Source organism: Eptesicus fuscus, chromosome 24 (genome assembly GCF_027574615.1).
Source record: "Eptesicus fuscus isolate TK198812 chromosome 24, DD_ASM_mEF_20220401, whole genome shotgun sequence".
NCBI lineage: Eukaryota > Metazoa > Chordata > Mammalia > Chiroptera > Vespertilionidae > Eptesicus > Eptesicus fuscus.
Genome location: NC_072496.1, coordinates 1,607,820 through 1,627,539, shown reverse-complemented (window position 1 = coordinate 1,627,539; position 19,720 = coordinate 1,607,820). Strand labels below are relative to the sequence as shown.

Genomic DNA, 19,720 nt, shown 5'->3' with positions numbered 1-19,720 from the left:
AGCGCGCACGGCATGAATACGCGTTCATTGGATGTGGCTCGTTGGGTCGGCTGTCCGCGGACCGTCGGTCAGGTTTACGGAGTAAGTAAAAGTGGACCCCTTTCCTTTGATTGATTTATTTTTATATATTTTATCAATTTTTTACAGAGAGGAAGGGAAAAGGATAGTTAGAAATATGGATGAGAGAGAAACTTCGATCAGCTGCCTCCTGCACGCCCCCTACTGGGGATGTGCCCACAACCAAGGTACATGCCCTTGACCGGAATCGAACCTGGGACCTTTCAGTCCGCAGGCCGACGCGCTATCCACTGAGCCACACCGGTTCAGTCCCTTTCCTTTTATTTATTGGATTCTTATGGGCCTTTTGAGGAAGGAAATCCATGCATATCTGTTTTGAGCTGGCCCTCGATTTTTGTCTTGGTTTGCATTTCTTTTTTAATCCTCCCCCGAGAATATTTTCCCATTGATTTTTAGAGAGAGAGGAAGAGAGAGGGAAAGACAGAGAGAAACATCGATGTGAGAGAAACACATCAATGGGTTGCCTCCTGCACGCGCCCTGACCAGGGCCGGGGCCTGGGAGGAGCCTGCAACCGAGGTATGTAACCTTGACAGGAATCGAACCCAGGACCCTTCGGTTCGCAGGCCGACGCTCTCTCCACTGAGCCACACCGGCCGGGGCCCTTTCTGCATTTTTTAGGGGAGATGCTGAGAATCAGTATTTATTTCATCTGTGTCGCGTCATCCCTCTGACCTCGTGCTTTTCTTAGAACTGTCGAACCCGACAGGTTTAAATCCCCTTGGAATTGGCATTCCGTATCTCTCTCGGAGGGCGGGGGGTGGGTGGGAAGGTAGTATTGAAGGACGAAGGACATCTGTTCCCCGCATTTTCGTGTGTAATTGAGTGGCCCTGGTCACTTCCACCCGTGATTCGAGTTCTCAGCAGCATTGCCACTGGGGAAGAGGCCCTGGGACAGGACTGGCGGATTTTTGGTGTTCTGACGCCACCTACTGGAATATTGTAGGTGTTCCTTGGTCTAAATGAAAACCCAGGCACATATATATATATATATATTTTTTAAATAAATCCCCAGAAGAGTCAAGTCAAAGGACAATGTATAAAAACACCAAGTATATTCCTGCGCGCCGTGTTGTTAAATCTTTTGGTGTGGTTATAGAATGTCAGAGAGCGCTCAATACAGTTGGTACTTTTAGAGATACGGATGCCTCCTCTTTATGATCGCACGCCTATTCTTGCTCCTCGTTGGAGATCTGCAGTTACTTTTTATATTAAAAAAAAACACAACACAACAACAACTAAATTTTTAAAAAAAACACACTGTGTAGTTTAGTGGATAAGGCTTATCGAAGTCGAGTTATTGTTTCGCGTCCCGTTACCGGAGCCCCCGAATCTTACCTCCAGGGTGTTAGCTTCCCTTTGGAAGTGGCTCGCATTTAAAAATATATATATATATTTTAGAGTTTTTCTGCAGCGTTGAGGGCCTCAATAATGTGCCCGTGTGTGTATGAAGTGACTCGGTATCATCCAGATGTGACTGATAAAGGGTTTGCAACTACGCGAACAAGCCATGTAAGTCCTACACGGTGATACGGGTGTGTGTGTGTGTGTGTGTGTGTGTGTATGATTTACTCTATGAAGAAAGTGAAATAAAAACTAGGGTAGGCTCCAGTGCTTTGATATAGCTCAGTGGAGGAAGTTAGAGTCAGGGCCTGAGATACATGCATGTGAAAGGAAATGCATAGTCCGTGGGAGAAGCCCTTAGGGGAAGTCGCCATAAACACAGAAGAAAAGAAAATGGGATTTTATCTTTATACTAGAGGCCCGGTGCACGAAATTCGTGCACGGGTAGGGTCCCTAAGGCCTGGCCAGCGATCAGGGCCAATCGGGGCCTTCCAACTGCTGGCCGGGGCCTGCCTTCATTCCGCGCCGCCCTCTGGTGGTCAGCGCACCTCATAGCGAGCGATCGAACTCATGGTCTCCCGGTCGAACTCCCAAGGGGACAATTTGCATATTAGGCTTTTATATATAAAGATGTTGTTTTCCTCAGGGCCTAAGTTTTATTGCCTTAGAGATGTGAGGACTGGGAGAAATGTTGACTATGGAGCCATGACAGCCGGAAATAAAGACGTAACCAGAGATAGAACTGTAGGTACAGATGAAGATCTGAAGATCTGTGGGTAAAGGTAGATAGAGATACGTGGATAACTAACTATCCTGTTCTCTCATCCTCCTTTTCAAAATGTGGGTTAAAATAACGCCACAGCACATGTTTCCTCTTAACAACGCATTGCGTGGTAACCAGCTGGCATTCACTTCACGTGTGGGAGGCATTTGGGGCGTGTGGGCACATATGTACCTCGGTTGCAGGCTCCTCCCAGGCCCCAGCTCTGGACTCCAGGTGGGAACACGGCAGGGGGGGTGGTGTCCATTTCCTCTCATAGTCACAGTTCTGATGTTGAAAAAGAAACAGTGTCCTCCTGGCCCCGGCGTTCTTTTTGTCATCTCCATCATAAAGACGTGGCGGATTTCCACTCCTTCTTACGAAAAACGCTCCCTGCATGGTGTGGTGGCGATCCGTCAGACCCACGGAGCGCCATGGTCTGTGGAGGTAGCGATGGAGCCCTGACGGGCCACGGGGCCTATTCCCTTTCTTCTCTGCCGTCAAGCATACCGTCCAATTTCTCCTCCGCGTCCCGGAGCCTACGGCATGCATCCCGCCGGAGAAATCCAACCCCCTCGCCGTGGCCCGTTGTCTAAATTACTCTCGGGCATTGTTATTATTGGTGTTGGTCTGAATTCCATACTGAAGGGAGCCGATCTGGGGAAGCCAATCACTCTGTCCTGGTCCTATGACATCCCTAGAAGGTGGCAGATTATCTGGCACACAGTAGGTACTCAATAACTAATCATCACCCCCCCCTCCCCCCGCCAATAAATGATGCATTGGGGAAAAACTCACCCAAGTCTTTTGCAGGCTTGCGGTGAATCCCAATAGAACAGTTCCACTTTATCCTATTATTTTACCTGAAAAATAAAAAACATACAGCGCAGTTTTGACACACTTGGGCTTTGTAAAGAGAACGTTAAGAGAAGGGATGGAGTTTCATTGGGGTAAAAGGTACTGAACAGTTGCCATCTTGTGATGTTAACGGACAGAGATTTTATATATAGGAAATGCATTATATACATACATGTCGATATAGAGACATATATGTAGACACGTAATACTTATATGTGTATGAAATCTGAGACTTTCTGAGAGATGTTTGTTTTCCTTTTTTGCAGGAAGCAGCCCACGTCCTCCTACAACTGGTAAGAACGCATCTTCCCCTTTTGCTTATTTTACTTTGTTGTTGCCAAGTTTATATATTTAACGTCGATAGAATTTCTCCTGTCACTCCCCAATGAGAGCTCTGTGGGAGGGCACGCTTCCATGGATAGCATGTTCTCTTGCTCCATAAGACGTCCTCTCAGAAGGTAGGACCTCAGAGAACCCCCTGATCGTGTGTGTGCGTGATCGCGCGTAAAGCATAGCTTTCCTTAAACTCGGGGCAGGATTCCAACCCCTTCTGCAACTTTAACGCTCCAGGCAAATCGGGCTCGATCACGAAGCGTTACAGTTAAAAAACAGGGCAAGGCATTCTCTCTGAGAAAAGGAGAGAGCCTTTTACACAGAACGACACGTAAGACATAGATTCCGCCCAGAGAAACACGGGGAGACTTTTCGGGGTATCTGGTGCTAAATCATTTCCAAACTCGGCGGCCACTCCTGAATGTTGCCTTAACAAACAGCCTGAGACTGTGGCGAGCTCAACGCAAGTCACGCAGCGGCTGAAAATAAATGCGCACCTACTATGTGCTAGGTGAGAGTGGACCCTCAGGTTGCATTTGGGGGACATAAGTGCGCACCTACTATGCGCTAGATGAGAGAGGACCCTCAGGCTGCATTTGGGGGACATACGTGTGCACCTACTATGCGCCAGACGAGAGAGGACCCTCAGGTTGCATTTGGGGGACATAGGTGCGCACCTACTACGCGCAAAATCAGAGAGGAGCCTCGGGTTGCATTTGGGGAAAAGGAAATCGCACCCCTTAAGTGTTACCGTTATTGAAAATGCGCCATTGATTTCCTGATCGATCGTGCGGCTGACGGTAGGAATGAGGAAGGTGCGTCAAGGCCCAAGGCCGTTCTGACTTAGTAATTGGAAGGTGCCGTTCTAACGGGGCTCAGGAGGCATGCTCTGAGAGTTGGGTTGTTAAAGGCATCCTTGTTGTAGCTAAATAAAAATTCATTTCTCCTTCTTCTTCTTTTTAAAAATATATATTATTGATTTCAGACAGGAGAGGAGAGGGAGAGAGAGAGATAGAAACATCCATGATGAGAGAGAACCATGGATCGGCTGCCTCCTGCACGCCGCCTCCTGGGCTTGAGCCCGCAACCCGGGCCTGTGCCCTGATCTGGAATCGAACCGTGACCTCCTGGTTCCTAGGTGGACGCTCGACCCCTGAGCCACGCCAGCTGGGCCATATTCTTCTATTTTTTTTTTTTTAAACAAAGATCTAGGATGAGAATGGTATCCTTGTGTAACACGGCAGAGACGTTTCCTGCATACACGGAGCCGTGAGCGCACTGCTCTGTGCAGTATCATCGCTTCCTGCCGTGTAGACGCGGCTCCGCGTCCTGCAGGAGAGGCAGTTCCTGCCGACCTCAGGCACCCGCGGGAGGTGTGGGAGCGGGCGGTGTGGGGGCGAATGTGTAAACGCTACACGGCTCGTCCCTCTGTGGACCGAGTCGCCCGTGCCCCTGCCCTGACCGCTGTCACGCGCCCCGAGGGATAAACCAGGCCCGTTCTCATCGGGACCCAACGTGCAAACTGGAATCGTCTCTCCCTGGACAGCCACAGCGTGTCCCACGCGGGGGGCACGGGGAGAGTGGAGAACAGGCAGTGGCACGCGTGATTTCCGAGCCTCAGTGACGTTCTTAGCGGTAGAACCAGGGTGTTGGGCCCAGCTTGGGACGTGTGGGGGGCATTGAGGCCTCAGTAGCCTTCCACTCTCCGCCCTCCACCCCGGCCTGAACCCGCGTGGCCAGAAGCCACCTTCACGGATGTTCCTCGTCCCGCGGGGACAGCGCCATGGGCGTGCGGGATTGGGAGCGATTTGACAGTGACGGGCATGTCCCTGTCACTCAAATCTAACAAGGAGAGGGGTTCAGTGACCCAGGGAGGATGTGGGGACATTCCCTCGCAGCGGAAGACGTCACTGGAACCCCAACACCAACACGGTTAGTTTAACCTAAAACGGCCAACGAGCTATGGGTCGCGTCTCTGAGGACGAAGCTGAGCCAAATGTACACGGAGCGGCCAGATGATGATGCTCTCTGAACGCATCATAATCTGGCCACTCAGTGTCTATCCTATAGAATAAAAGGCTAATATGCAGATTGTCCCCTCGACCAGGAGTTCGACCCGCATGCAGGCCGGCCAACCGCCCATGTCCCCTCCCCCTGGCCAGGCTGGCCGGACCCCACCCATGCACGGATTCATGCACCGGGCCTCTAATACACACACACACACACACACACACACACACACACATACACACAATGAGTGGCCAGATTATTATGATCTCTGAATGCATAATAACCTGGCCACTCAGTGTATATATATTATATATTAGAGGCCCGGTGCATGAATTCGTGCATGGGTGGGGTCCGGCCAGCCTGGCCAGGGGGAGGGGACATGGGCGGTTGGCCGGCCTGCCTGCTGGTCGAACTCCTGGTCGAGGGGGACCATTTGCATATTAGCCTTTTATTCTATAGGACAGACACTTAGTGGCCAGATGATTATGCGTTCAGAGATCATCACAGTCTGGCCACTCCGTGTATATTTTAAAAAATCAGCATGAATGTTGAGTCTCTGTCTTTCATTATTTTTCCCCCTCTTGGGACCCTGGTCCTCCTAATACCCCCACGCGCCTCTGTCTCTCTCTCTTCTTTTCTTCACGGACCAGTCTTTGCTGGTGTCCCTGACGGGCTTGAGGCGTGGTGCCTCCTCCCTCTGAACCACATGGCTTGGGGAGTGTTGTATCTTTAGCCTCTGCCCTCTGGCTGGCATTCCCCGAGTCTCTCTACCTCGTCTCTACCTCTGTGGGCACCTGCTTGTCTATACGCCTGCGTACAGATGTATGGGCGTTTCCCAACATACACACGCAACCTACACACATGCACCCCCTGCACCCCACGCAGAGGGCGTGTGCGTGGAAGCACGTCTGGCTATGTATTGCTCACACGGCCTGATGGCTGGGAAGTGGCAAGTCTCCCCCGTGGAGAGGTCTTGGGGCGTGGCTCACCTATGTATTTTCTCCTCCTCCGCCTCCCGTGACATCACAGGATGGAACGCCACAGGATCGCCCACCGCTCTGCCTGCAACTTCCAACTCACCTGCCCGCACCACGCGACTCTCACCCGCAAGCACCTCCGAGCCGGAGACCAGCAGTCCCTCGGCGGCCACGCCAGCGCCCAGTGCCGGGGCTCCTCTCGTAGTGACACCCCCGAGCCCCCCGGAAAATGCCAGTCAGACGGACGTGGCAGGTTGGCACCCGTGCCCCCTGAAACGGGATGAGGGGAGCTTGTCTTTTTTTTAAAAAAAATTTGATTTTAAAGAGAGAGGAAGGGAGAGGGGGAGGGAGAGAGAAACATCATTGATGAGAGGGACTCATCGATCGGCTGCCTCCTGCACGCCCCACCCCGGGGATCGAGCCCACCCCCCGGGCCTGTGCCCCTGACCAGAATTGAACCTGGGACCCTTGAGTCCGCAGGCCGACGCTCTATCCACTGAGCCAAACCGGTTAAGGTGACATTGGCATTTAAAAAAAAATAATATATATATATATTTTAATTGATTTCAGAGAGGAAGGGAGAGGGAGAGAGAGAGAGAAACATCCATGATGAGAGGGAATCATGGATCGGCTGCCTCCTGCACGCCCCACACTGGGGATCGAGCTCACAACCCGGGCCTGTGCCCTTGACCGGGAATCGAACCCTGACCTCCTGGTTCCTAGGTTGACGCTCAACCACTGAGCCACCTGGCCGGGCCATTTGCATCATTTTTTTAAAAAATTAACTAAAATAATTACATATGGGCAGACACGGGTTTAGTAGATTGGGTCAGCTCAGAATCGGGTTGGCCATCAGAGCCAGGGGCGCTGTACCCCCTCCTGGTATGTACCCCTCCCCCCCCCCCCCCGCGTGGGGGACGTTGATGGAACGCGGTCCCTCTCTCCCCGTAGGACCCACCTCCACGCAGCTGCCTCTCGTTCCCACCCTCGCAGACCCGCAGGCACCCAGCACGACCCCCTCACCCTCACGCACCCAGGCTCCGGGCGGCAATGGCACAGCAGGTTGGCGGGCTCACGCGTGGGGGGGGGGGGCAGGTGCAGGGGCGTGAACGCCGCCCGCGTGGAAGGACGGGGTGCGGGGATGCCACCGCCCGCTCGGGGGAGGGGACCTCGGACGCAGCCGGGGAGCCCTCTCCCTCGCTGGGTGTCACTGGGGGTGGGGTTCTGACGAGATCCCGAGAAAGGGGATTTCCGGAGCCGCGCCCACGGGAGACGGCGTGGTTTTTATTCGGGTGGAATGATGTGTCTGTTCAGGGATGTAAGGGTCTCCAGTCTCCACCGGCTTACAGTGGCCAATGACCTTGGTTCTCAGGTGTGACGGACAGTAAGCACCTTCCTTAGTCCCGCCCCCGTCTCCCCCCCCTGCCATGCCCCCACTTTACTGTCTGTCTCCCCTTTTTCGGACCCCTGGGGAGTCCGACAAAGGCATCTACTAGCTAGCCTTCCCTCTGCTCCTTCCCCGTTATTTTTTATTTTATTGTAAATGTATTTTTTTATTGATGTCAGAGAGGAAGCGAGAGGGGGAGAGAGAGAGAAACATGGATGATGAGAGAGAACCATGGATCGGCTGCCTCCTGCACGCCCCACACTGGGGATCGAGCCCGCGACCCTGGGCACGGGCCCTGACCTCCTGGTTCATAGGTTGACACTCACCCACTGAGCCACGCCGGCCGGGCCACAGTGCTTTTTAAAAGAAGGAGATGCTTAGGTGGGGCGTGGCCAAAGCAAGGGTGGGGACCCCCGGGCCAGATTCTGGTGTGGAAGGTGAAGAAACCTTTCCCTCCTGGTCGGGAGGGGCCCTCCTCCCAGGTCCCGGGGTCTCGGTTCCTCACTCTGTCCTGGTTTTGTTCCATGTGGTGCTATAGTGGATTTTATTATTATTATTTTATTATTATTTATTATTATTATTATTATTTCTTAATGGAGTGGAGTCGGGACAGGGACAGCAGAAGCCAGGAGGTGAGGCGGCCAGAGTAGACCAGGAGAAAGACAATGAGGGCAGAGCGTCCACCTTCCGGGCCGCTGCCAGAACTCACTTTCTCTTTGTTAAAAATTTTTTTTATTAATTTTAATATATATGTTTGTAATGATCTCAGAGAAGAAGGGAGAAGGAGAGGGAGAGAGAGAGAGAGACATCCATGATGAGAGAGAATCACGGATCGGCTGCCTCCTGCACGCCCCGCACTGGGAACCGAACCATGACCTCCTGGTTCCTAGGTTGACGCTCACCACTGAGCCACACCGGCCAGGTTCATTTAAAAATGTGGGCTCTGGTGACCCAGCACGTAGCTTCCGAGTTGCCCGCCCGGATGCCCATCCCTCCCCCGGCCTGGCGGGGCCCCCTCGCCCGACAGAAGGCGTCCGCTGTGGGTCCACAGGAGCGATGGCGGGCTGGAGGCGCGGCTCGGCCTCCCTCCTCCCGGCCACGCCGGCCGCCCGGCCACGGCCACGGCCCCGGGCAGGGGCGGCAGGGCCCGGGGACAGCGCTGACGGCCGTTCTGCTTGCAGGTGCCCCGACAGCAGCAACAGCCCCCTCCGGCCCCTCTCCCGCAGGCACCCCCAGCCCCGCACTCAGCAGCCCCGCTGCCTCACCCACACGCACCTCCGACGGCACCAGCAACTCCTCAGGTCGGACCGCGGCGCCCGGGGGGGGCGGCGGGGGGGCGTGTCTGGGTTACGGATAATGAAACGGAAGCTTCACCTATGTCACACCGGAGGCCGCGGGCAGGTCCCCGCGTGACGCGTGTGTGCGTGTTGACACGGAACGTTAGGCCGAAGAAACTCCCGCTGGGCAGCTCTGTCCCCGGGCGTGTTTTTCTGTGTTCTTCTTCTTATTATCGTTATGAACGTTCACGCCAGAGAAGGGAGGTAAGAGCCTTCCGGGGCGTGCAGGCCCCAGAAACCAATCCAGCCTCTTCAACCTTCGTAGCTGACTTCCGCACACGGGACGGGCCCTTTCTGTGCCTCAGTGTCCCCGCCTGTAAAATGGGTACAATGATACTCTCTGTTGTTTTTTTTAATAGGACGGAGGGTGTGAAAAGCCTGGTAGGGAATGCAAAGCACGAGAGAGTGACTGGCATCATGATTAGGAATTATAGTTGAGGGCGAGGGAGTAGGTTGAGGATCATCACCCACCAGGGAAGAACCCCAGCAAGCAATGGATACCTGGCCCTCAACTTATACCATGCTGAGTTCCGATTATGGGGACTGTTCGTTCTCTCTCTCTCTCAAAAAAAAAAAAAAAAAAAAAAAAAAAAATAAAAATATATATATATATATATATATATATAATTGATTTCAGAGAGGAAGGGAGAGGGAGAGGGAGATAGAAACATCCGTGATGAGAGAGAATCCTGGATCGGCTGCCTCCTGCACACCCCCTACTGGTAATCGAGCCCACAACCCGGGCCTGTGCCCTGACTGGGAATCGAACCCTGACCTCCTGGTTCCTAGGTCGATGCTCAGCCCCTGAGCCACGCCGGCCCGGCTGGACTGTTAGTTCTCTTAAAGGTCCACGTGTAGATACATCTTTGGCCCACGATCTTGTTTGGAAAACCAGCGAGCGTCAAGGGATAGGAGCCCCCCCACCCCCTCTCGCAAAGATGGGGTGTCCAGGAGACCCCTCCTTGCTCAAGAGTCTTCCCCCCTTGCCCTCCGACCTGGCAAACGCGTTAACGCTCACTCTTCTGTTCATTTCCTTTCAGGTTTGGTCCCCATGACCCACACATCAGCACCCACTCAGAGCCTTCCACCAACCACCACCACCACCACCACCACCACAGGTGACAGCCTCACCCCCAGTCACGCAGCCACGGCACCCGCACCCGCACCCGCCTGGGACGCGCTCACGGGGCGGGGCGGGGGGGTGTCTTTCATTGAGGAGTTCAATGGAGGGTCGTCGACCCGAGGGCAGGAATGGCGGCAGACGGGACCAGGGAACGGTGTATAGAATTCGGAGGATGCAGTAACCCCTGTGTCCCTGTGGCAGCACCCCCCAGGAGTCGTGTTCCTGATGACAATGTGGGCAAGCAGAGGAAGGATTCTTTAAGAGTAGGGTTGGGTACTGGCATGAGGAAAAGCAAGGTTGCCCGTGAGCTGGGCGTTCCAGGTGATGAGGCGTGAGCTCCAGCCACACAGCCTGGGCCGTGGGCAGAGGCAGGACCTCCAGGCTACAACGGGCCGTTCATCGAGGGGCGGGAGGGGGGGGCCTGTCCGTAAGCACCGGGGTCGAGCCTGCGAGGCCACCGCCTCCCACCGATTCTTCAGCTCAGAGACCCCACAAAGCCCATTCCCACTCAGTCCCGTCCAATCCTTCGTTCCCACGAGACGCGTCTCAGTGGGCTGAGGGAGCGATGGATGGCAAAGAGCTTACCGAGGCCGAGCTGGAGCATGAAGCCACTCTTGCCTAGTTTCCGACTTTTTCCCCCCAACAAACGTGTCCAGAGGTTATCTATAGACTAGAGGCCCGATGCACGAAGATTCATGCGGGAATGGGCCTTCCTTTCCCTGGCTGCTGGCACCGCCTTTCCGCTCCGGCCCCGGAGCCGCCTCTTTCGGCTCCAGCCCTACCTTCCCATGCTGCCCAGAGGCCCTGAGAGGCTGGGGCGGTGCGGAATGCCTGTATCGTTGCCATGGCGACGACACAAGCATCCCACCCTGCCCCTGGCCGCTCAGTGCCTGCGTATGCAAATTAACCCGCCATCTTTGTTGGGCTGATTTGCATACTCACTCCTGATTGGCTGGTGGGCGTCGTGAAGGTATGGTCAATTTGCATCTTTCTCTTTTATTAGTGTAGATATAAAAGGTTAATAGGCAAAGTGTCTCCTTGGGAGTTTGAATGGGAGACCGGGAGTTCAATCACTTGCTATGACGTATGCTGATCACCAGGGGGTGGCGCGGAACGAAGGAAGGTCCCAGCCAGCAGCCGGAAGGAAGGCCCTGATCAGCCCTGATCGCTGGCCAGGCCGAGGGACCCTACCCGTGAATGAATTTCATGCACCGGGCCTCTAGTAATGATATAACTCTACTTGGAGCTAAATCAGGGGATGAGGCCCTTGACTATGTTTGGGCTGTGTGACACGTGTGCCTGAAAATGATTTAATAGTCATGTGATCGCTGTGGTGGTGATAATGGGGTGAATTCATGGAAACGTGCGAGGGAACCCGCTCATTCACTGATTGCATCTGACATTTTGAGCTCAATCACTGTCCTACGTGCTTCGAATGTGGTGGGATCCGTGAACCCCAATTTGGTACACTCTGTGTGACCCCCATCCCTGCCCCCAAATGGCTGTCGCAGAGACATTCTAACATGAATGTTGTTTTTTTGTTTTTTTCTCTGTTATAGCTCCTACTACAACTAAGCAGCCTTGTGGTAAGTTTGCGTTCCCCGGGGAGAGTTGTGTGGCTTCAGAAAAGCACATTAATTATTTCCTTCTTTGGGGCAAGCGTCCAGGGACCCCAGATCTTAAGAGCCAGCGTCTGCTGGGCGGAAGGGTCAGGAGACCTGGATGTCTTAATTTTTGGAGAAGCCTCCATACTGTTGCCCATAGCGGCAGTATATACCCACCAGCAGTGAATGAGGGTATTGAAGCATTGGACACTTGAAACTATATAATTTAAAAAAAAAAAAAAAATATATATATATATATATATATATATATATATATATATATTTATTTATTTATTGATTTCAGAGAGGAAGGGAGAGGGAGAGAGAGAGAGAGAGAAACATCCACAATGAGAGAGGGTCATGGATCGGCTGCCTCCTGCACGCCCCACACTGGGAATCGAGCCCGCAACCCGGGCCTGTGCCCCGACCGGGAATCGAACCGTGACCTCCTGGTTCCTAGGTCGACACTCAGCCACCGAGCCACACTAGCTGGGCAAAACTATATAATGTTATTAGCCAATGCCACCCCAGTAAATTTGATATAAACAAATAACTAAAATGAAAATGCAGACAGGGTCTCCTTCCCCAGAAACATTCTCCTCCCTGCCCCCCGCCCCCCTCCGATCTGAATAGATGTCTCTCTCTATTGATTCCCATATAACTTTATGCCTAATCTTAGCTCCATTTGTCCATGTCTTCTACGAGTCATGGCTGGGTCTGCCTCCTGGTTAGACTGTCGCTTGTTAAAAGCCGATCCTTCCTCTTCCCCGTGGCTGGGGCAGCGTCTTACACATCATCGGGGCTTCGTCATGGTGGGCGCATTCACACACGAGTGGCTGTGTTAATATCGATGGCCAGGATGCTGTTACCAGCCCGTGGCATCGCTGTCAGTGCAGGCGAGAAGGCGAGGTGACCCTAAGAGTTGCTTTGGAGAGTTTATTCTCCATAATGGAACAAAAGTCGGGGAAGGACGAGGCCTGGGGTCCCCAAAGAATGAACGTTCACGCATAGCTGGAGACACAGAACATGGAGAAGGCCGTGTTCGGAGGCAAAGGAAATTGTAAAACAAGAAAACAAAAAAATCATCAGACCCATCACCCATTGGGTCATCAGTTCAACTAGTCATTGTCGGGCCCCCCACTCGTGGCAGGTTGTAGAGGAGGACCTGGATTTGGGGCGATGATCCCCACGGACTGGCCTTTGCCCTCATGGGGTGCACAGTCCAGAGAGCAGGACAGACATTAACCTAATAACCCAACCCCACCCCACCCCTGCCACGTGGGAACTTACAAGCCAGGGTCCTTGGCAAAGCTGTGAAGGGAGAGTGAAAGAAAGCCATGGGGTTGGAATACTGTGCTGCCATAAAAAAGAAGGAATTCTCACCATTTGCAGCAACCTGGATGGAATTGGAGAACATTATGCTAAGTGAAATAAGCCAGTCAGTGAAAGAAAAATACCACATGACCTCACTCATTTGTGGATAGTAAAGAACATTATAAACTGATGAACAAAAAAGATAGATACAGAGTTTGTAAAGCACCAAACAGACTGTCAAATTACAGGGGGAAGTTTGGGGGGAGGTGGGGGAGATAAGAGATCAACCGAAGGACTTGTATGCATGCATATATGCATAACCAATGGACGCAAAACTCTGGGGGGTGAGGGGGTGTATGGGTGTGGGGTGGGGGGGCCAATGGTAAGATATGTACACATGTCATACCTCAATAAAAAAATGGAGAAACAAAAAAAGAAAGAAAGCCATGGGGGAGCTGGGGTGTTCCCTCTGACTCCATGTTCTGGGGCGCAGGGTCGGGGGGTAGGGAGGGGATTTTGCCAGTGATTGGATAGTTGAGGAGTTTGCGTTTAATGGAGGTGTGTTTGCTCTGAAAAATAAAATAATCCTCCCTGTGTCTCGTTCTTTCAGATGCCAAATTTGCGAGCGTCAACGTGATCTACGACTATAAGAACAATAAAACATTTAATGCAAAAGTAGATGCTGACGGCGACCTGACATGCCCTTCAGCTCTGCAGTGTGGCAACAAAAGTATCGGTGGCCTACGGGAATGCCAAACCATCAGTGTTGAAATATCTCACCAGTCATGTGCTAATCACAAAACTTTACCGTTACACGTACCACCAGGTAAATACCCACCGGCCACGCCTCGTCTGTGGACCAGAGCGTCATCCCGGGACAGCACGGGGGGGGGGGGGGGGGGGTGAGAACGCCAGCCAGACGAGAGCGGGGGGGGGGGGGGGGGGCGTCCTACTCCCGTAACCCCGTGAAAAGGTGGGACCCATCCCCGCCTTCCACATCCACCCCCTGCCCCCCCCCGCGCCTCCCCGCCCTTTTCCAGAGGGGTTCGGGCGGATTCGACCGGACTTACCCCGCCAAGCTGTGATCCACAGAGTTCTTTTTGCTCCTCCGCTTCATTCGAGTCACTAAATACAATATACATACATGTGCATATTTATCCTTTTTTTAAAAAAAAAAATTCAATCCTCACCGGAGGATATGCTTTTTATTTTTTATTGATTTGAGAAAGGGAGATAGATAGATATAGATAGATAGATAGATATAGATAGATAGATAGATAGATAGATAGATAGATGATAGATAGATATAGATAGATAGATAGATAGATAGATATAGATAGATAGATAGATAGATAGATATAGATAGATGATAGATAGATAGATAGATAGATAGATAGATAGATAGATAGATAGATGATAGATAGATATAGATAGATGATAGATAGATAGATAGATAGATAGATATAGATAGATGATAGATAGATAGATAGATAGATAGATAGATAGATATAGATAGATGATAGATAGATAGATAGATAGATAGATATAGATAAAGAGACATAGATCCAGTGGTCGGCAAACCGAGGCTCGCGAGCCACATGCGGCCCTTGGGCCCCTGGCGTGTGGCTCTTCCACGAAACACCACGACCTGGGCGGGTCTGTGTGGAAGACGTGGCGTTAGAAGAGGTTTACGTTTAAAGAATGTGGCTCTCCACAGAAATGCCCATCGTTGGGCTGTTGATCTTTGACTCTGTGGACGGATGAGTTTGCCGACCGCCGCGTTGATCGGTTGCCTCCGGGATGGGCCCCGCCTGGGATTCGGACTCACAGCCTTTGGGTGGGCCGGACGATACTCCAACCGCCTGCGCCGCCCGGCCAGGGTGGTCCAAGTTTATCGCTTCCAACCCAGCTGTGTCTGGAGCGCGGGAAATGCCAGCGTCAAGGGTGGATGTCTGTGGCAAGAACAAACCTACTTTCACACAGAAGGGAGCGTGAACGGTCACGTGAGGGCCCCGGGGCCGGCGGTGCTGGATTAGCCGATGGCGAGAGAGGGGCCAGGGGTCCCCCCCGCTGCCCCGAAGCACATCTCTTTGTAAAAATTTTTGTTGTTGGAAGTATTACCTATGTCCCTCCCTTCCCCCCATCCATTGACCCCCCGCCAGCCCGCCCCAGCCTTCAGCACCCCACTGTCTGTGAACGTGGGTGACGCATCGATGCCTACAAGGTCTTTGGTTGATCCCCTCCCTCCCACCCGCCCACCCTCCCGCCCGCCTTCCCTCTGAGATTCCGCTCCAACGAACCACATCTTTGTTTTTGTTTTTTTTTAAATATATTTTATTGATTTCAGAGAGGAAGGGAGAGGGAGAGAGAGATAGAAACATCCATGATGAGAGAGAATCATGGATCGGCTGCCTCCTGGGGATCGAGCCCTCAACCCCGGGCCTGTGCCCTTGACCGGAATCGAACCCGGGACCCTTCCGTCCGCGGGCCGACGCTCTATCCACTGAGCCACACCGGCCAGGGCACGAACCACATCTTACCGAAACGGGCGTGCCCTAGGGGTTCATCACTTAGTAATTCAAGATGGCCCGTCCGTGTATGGACATTTAAGGAGTTCAGTCCGATGTTTTTCTGAAAAAAAATTTTTTTTAAATGTAGTTTCTCTACCTAGTACTGAAATACATTATTCATTAAAACAGAAAATAGCATTTTTTTTAAATAAAAAAGACACCCCCCCCCCCCAAGAGGAAGCCCGCATATTCGGTGTGATCATCGTTCAATACAAAAATCAAAGGGTAAATGAAAACAAAAACACGGAAGATATAAACATGAAAACAAAACGGGCCGGGCGTGTGTTTTTTTATTAAAAAATGTGAGAACAATGCAGTTTTATCTGGGCGATTGCTTGCCTTCTGTTTTTCACCAGGAGCACAAATTCTAAATAAAAGGCTACCACGACGTGTGATGTTTAGAACAAGGACAAGCGATAATCAAGAAACAAAACAAAACAAAAAAACCCTCGCGTGCAGACTTTTCCCCAAGCGACCTCAATGCCTGCCCAAGTCCATGCCACGCGTGTGATGTCCGTGACGACCGCTGAGCACGGGAAGCACACGGCGGAATATTAATCACCTCCCTCCCTCTTTTCTTGCCAGGCCCTGAAAACTTCCGGTTAGTGGAGTGCGTACAGAAGGAAAAAGCCAACACGTCTATTTGTTTACGCTGGGAAACAGTCGGAACGCCGGGCGCGTCGGGCTGTGACACAAAGGAAATTAAGTACAGGCATCGGTGTGGTAAGAACCCAGCACTGACCACAGAACGGTTTTTCATAATAGGTTTCTGTGGATGTCAGAGAGGGAGGGAGAGGGAGAGAGAGCGAGAGAGAGAGAGAGACAGAAACATCCATGGTGAGAGAGAGCCGTGGGTCGGCTGCCTCCTGCACGCCCCACACTGGGGATGGAGCCCGAAACCCAGGCCTGTGCCCTTGGCCGGGAATGGAACTATGATCCCTCCCCCGATTCCTGGGTAAGTGCTTAACCACAGAGCTACACTGGCTGGGCCATTAGAGAAATTTTGTGGTAGGAAGTGATTTCCTCCTTCCTTCTTTCTCTCTCTGTGTCTTTTTTCTCCTCCTTCTCCTCTTCCTCTCCTCCTCCTCCTCTTCTCTTCCTCTCCTCCTCCTTCTCCTCTTCCTCCTCCTCCTCCCCCTTCTCTTCCTCTCCCTCCTCCTCCTCCCCCTCCTCCTCCCCCTTCTCTCCCTCTCCCTCCTCCCCCTCCTCCCCCTCTCCCTCCTCCTCCCTCTTCTCTTCCTCTCCCTCCTCCTTCCCTCCTCCTCCTCATCCTATTCCTCCTCCTCCTCATCCTATTCCTCCTCCTCCTTCTCCTCCCCCTCTTCCTCCTCCTCCTCCTTCTCCTCTCCCTCCTCCTCTTCTTACTCTCCCTGCTCCTCCTCCTTCTCCTCTTCCTCCTCCTCCTCCCCCTTCTCTTCCTCTCCCTCCTCCTCCTCCCCCTCCTCCTCCCCCTTCTCTTCCTCTCCCTCCTCCCCCTCCTCCCCTTCTCCTCCTCCCCCTCCTCCTCCCCCACCTCCTCTCCCTCCTCCTTCCCTCCTCCTCCTCATCCTATTCCTCCTCCTCCTTCTCCTCTCCCTCTTCCTCCTCCTCCTCCTTTTCCTCTTCCTCCTCCTTCTCCTCCTCTCCCTCCTCCTCTTCTTACTCTCCCTGCTCCTCCTCCTTCTCCTCTTCCTCCTCCTCCTCCCCCTTCTCTTCCTCTCCCTCCTCCCCCTCCTCCCCCTTCTCTTCCTCTCCCTCCTCCCCCTCCTCCCCCTTCTCCTCCTCTCCTTCCTCCTCCTCCTCCTCCTCCTTGTCCTCCCCCTCCTCCTCCCCCACCTCCTCTCCCTCCTCCTTCCCTCCTCCCCCACCTCCTCTCCCTCCTCCTTCCCTCCTCCTCCTCATCCTATTCTTCCTCCTCCTTCTCCTCCCCCTCTTCCTCCTCCTCCTCCTTCTCCTCTTCCTCCTCCTGCTCCTCCTCTCCCTCCTCCTCTTCTTACTCTCCCTCCTCCTCCTCCCTCTCCTTCTCCTCTCCCTCCTCCTCCTCCGTCTTCCTCCTCCCCCTCCTCCCTCTCCTCCTCCTTTTCCTCTTCCTCCTCCTCTTCCTCCTCTTGGGTTCCTGTTGGGGTTGAGGGGGAGGGACATGGATTTGGGTTCCTGTTTTGTGGGGGAGGGACATGGATTTGGGTTCCTGTTGGGGGGGGAGGGACATGGATTTGGGTTCCTGTTGGGGAGGGAGGGACATGGATTTGGGTTCCTGTTGGGGAGGGGGGACGGAGCAAGGATGGAGAGGCCATCGCTCTGTAGGGAGTCACCATGGAGCGCCTTCTTAGTCCTGTTCATGGGAATTGACTGAGTTGGCGTCTCCCTCCCTTTGCGTAAAGCCCTCCGCTGGGCCAGCTTGGGGGGGACAGACACACACAGAGGAGGGGGTGCCACTGGTTGCCCTCGTCCTGTTACAGGGATGGGGCCCGGCTGTGGGGTGGGGGGCGCAGCCGGGGGAAGGCCCAGAGGGAGGAGGCACGGGTGAGAAAACGGCGACCTACATACCTCCGTTCTGACCTGAGAACCAACCGCGACCTAACAACCTGACTCCATCAGCTCCATCGGAGACTCTCGAAACCCATTCTGCTCCCTCCCGCGTTCCTCAAGATCGGGCGCGACAGAAGGAGGCGCGTTTCAGTCGTTTCCAGGATCGTTTAGGTGTCATTCTGACGACTCCATGGGTTTTCAGTCTAATGGGTGTTAATTACAAGTACGAGATCCCCGAAGAGGGTTAAGTGCCACGCATTGTATTCAGATATTCATAGGCAACACTTAATTCTTTCAGAAAATAATTCGACTGATGCGGAGGAATTTGAAATAACAAACCTTGAACCCCACCGTAACTATAGTTGTTCTTCAGAAGTATTCTATGGAAACCACCGCGTGGTTGAAAAGCAAGGGACCATTCAAACAGATTTTGGGGGTGAGTACGGCCTTGACATGCACCTGTCACACTTCTTTCCTTCTTCTGTGCTCCTGGCGCTCGAGGATGGCAGACACGGACGTGGCAGGTTCGGCGAAAGGGTTTCGGAAAAAACGTCCTTGTCTCTTGTCCCGACGTTGGGAGTAGAATTTAGAAACGAACGGCGGAGCGAACCCAGCCCGTCACGTCTTTGCTGCGGCGGCTGCTGCTGTGGTTGCAAACGCTAGGCCAGGCGTCCTCCAACCACGGCCCGCGGGCCGCGTGCGGGTGTTTTTGCCGTTGTGTGTTTTCACTTCAAAATGAGATACGTGCAGGGTGCATAGGGATTTGTTCATAGTCTTTTTTAAACTATCGTCCGGCCCTCCAACGGCCTGAGGGACGGGGAACTGGGCCCCTGTTTAAAAAGTGTGAGGACCCCCTGCTCTAGGCTGTTGTGTGCTTGTGGCGGGAACAGACCGTGAGCTAGTGAAACGCTTGTTCGCTCATTGCCCAACTCATCCCCCTTTCCCCTGAGCGACACCCCTCCCTTTCTTCCTCTTCCTCTTCTTCCTCCTTCTCCTCCTCTTTCTTCTCCTCCTCCTCCTCCTCTTTCTTCCTTTTTTTAAATCCTCACCCGAGGATATTTTCCCATTGATCGTTAGGGAGAGTGGAAGGGAGAGGGAAAGACAGAGAGAAACATCCATGTGAGAGAGACATCGATGGGTTGCCTCCTCCACGTGCCCCAACCAGGACCCGGGCCGGGGGGGAGCCTGCAACCAGGGTACATGCCCTTGACCGGAATCGAACCCGGGACCCTTCGGTCCGCAGGCCGGCGCTCTATCCACTGAGCCACACCGGCTAGGACTCTGCTAATAATGAGGCAGTGAAACTCCCCAGGATATGGTGGTGACCGTGGGCTGTAGCTCACAGCTGATCGTACATTTGATGAGATCCGAGCTCCATGGATCTGTACACACCCAGCGACCCTCAAACACGGCTGCCACTAACGTGTTCCAGTGGAACGTCGGTCCACGGGACATGTGATTCTGTTGAATGGTCTCTAAAGCAAATCTAATATGACCAGCTGTGTTTATCAAAATGTCA

General features: G+C 53.1%; 1 protein-coding gene and 1 long non-coding RNA gene across 2 annotated transcripts in view; both read left to right on the top strand.

The window, feature by feature from the left end:
* The window catches only part of LOC129148287 (uncharacterized), a 45,788-nt gene extending 33,997 nt beyond the window's left edge, over positions 1 to 11,791 (top strand). The window contains exons 3-4 of the long non-coding RNA XR_008555361.1: positions 3,305 to 3,331; positions 11,765 to 11,791. This is a non-coding gene — a long non-coding RNA (uncharacterized LOC129148287). The remainder of the gene's footprint in view (positions 1 to 3,304; positions 3,332 to 11,764) is intronic.
* Positions 11,792 to 12,835: 1,044 nt separating this feature from the next.
* PTPRC (protein tyrosine phosphatase receptor type C) overlaps positions 12,836 to 19,720 on the top strand; it is a 33,423-nt gene continuing 26,538 nt past the window's right edge. Inside the window, exons 1-4 of the mRNA XM_054713155.1 lie at positions 12,836 to 12,857; positions 13,734 to 13,949; positions 16,279 to 16,416; positions 18,500 to 18,637. Of these exons, the coding sequence (XP_054569130.1) occupies positions 12,836 to 12,857; positions 13,734 to 13,949; positions 16,279 to 16,416; positions 18,500 to 18,637 (514 nt within the window). The remainder of the gene's footprint in view (positions 12,858 to 13,733; positions 13,950 to 16,278; positions 16,417 to 18,499; positions 18,638 to 19,720) is intronic.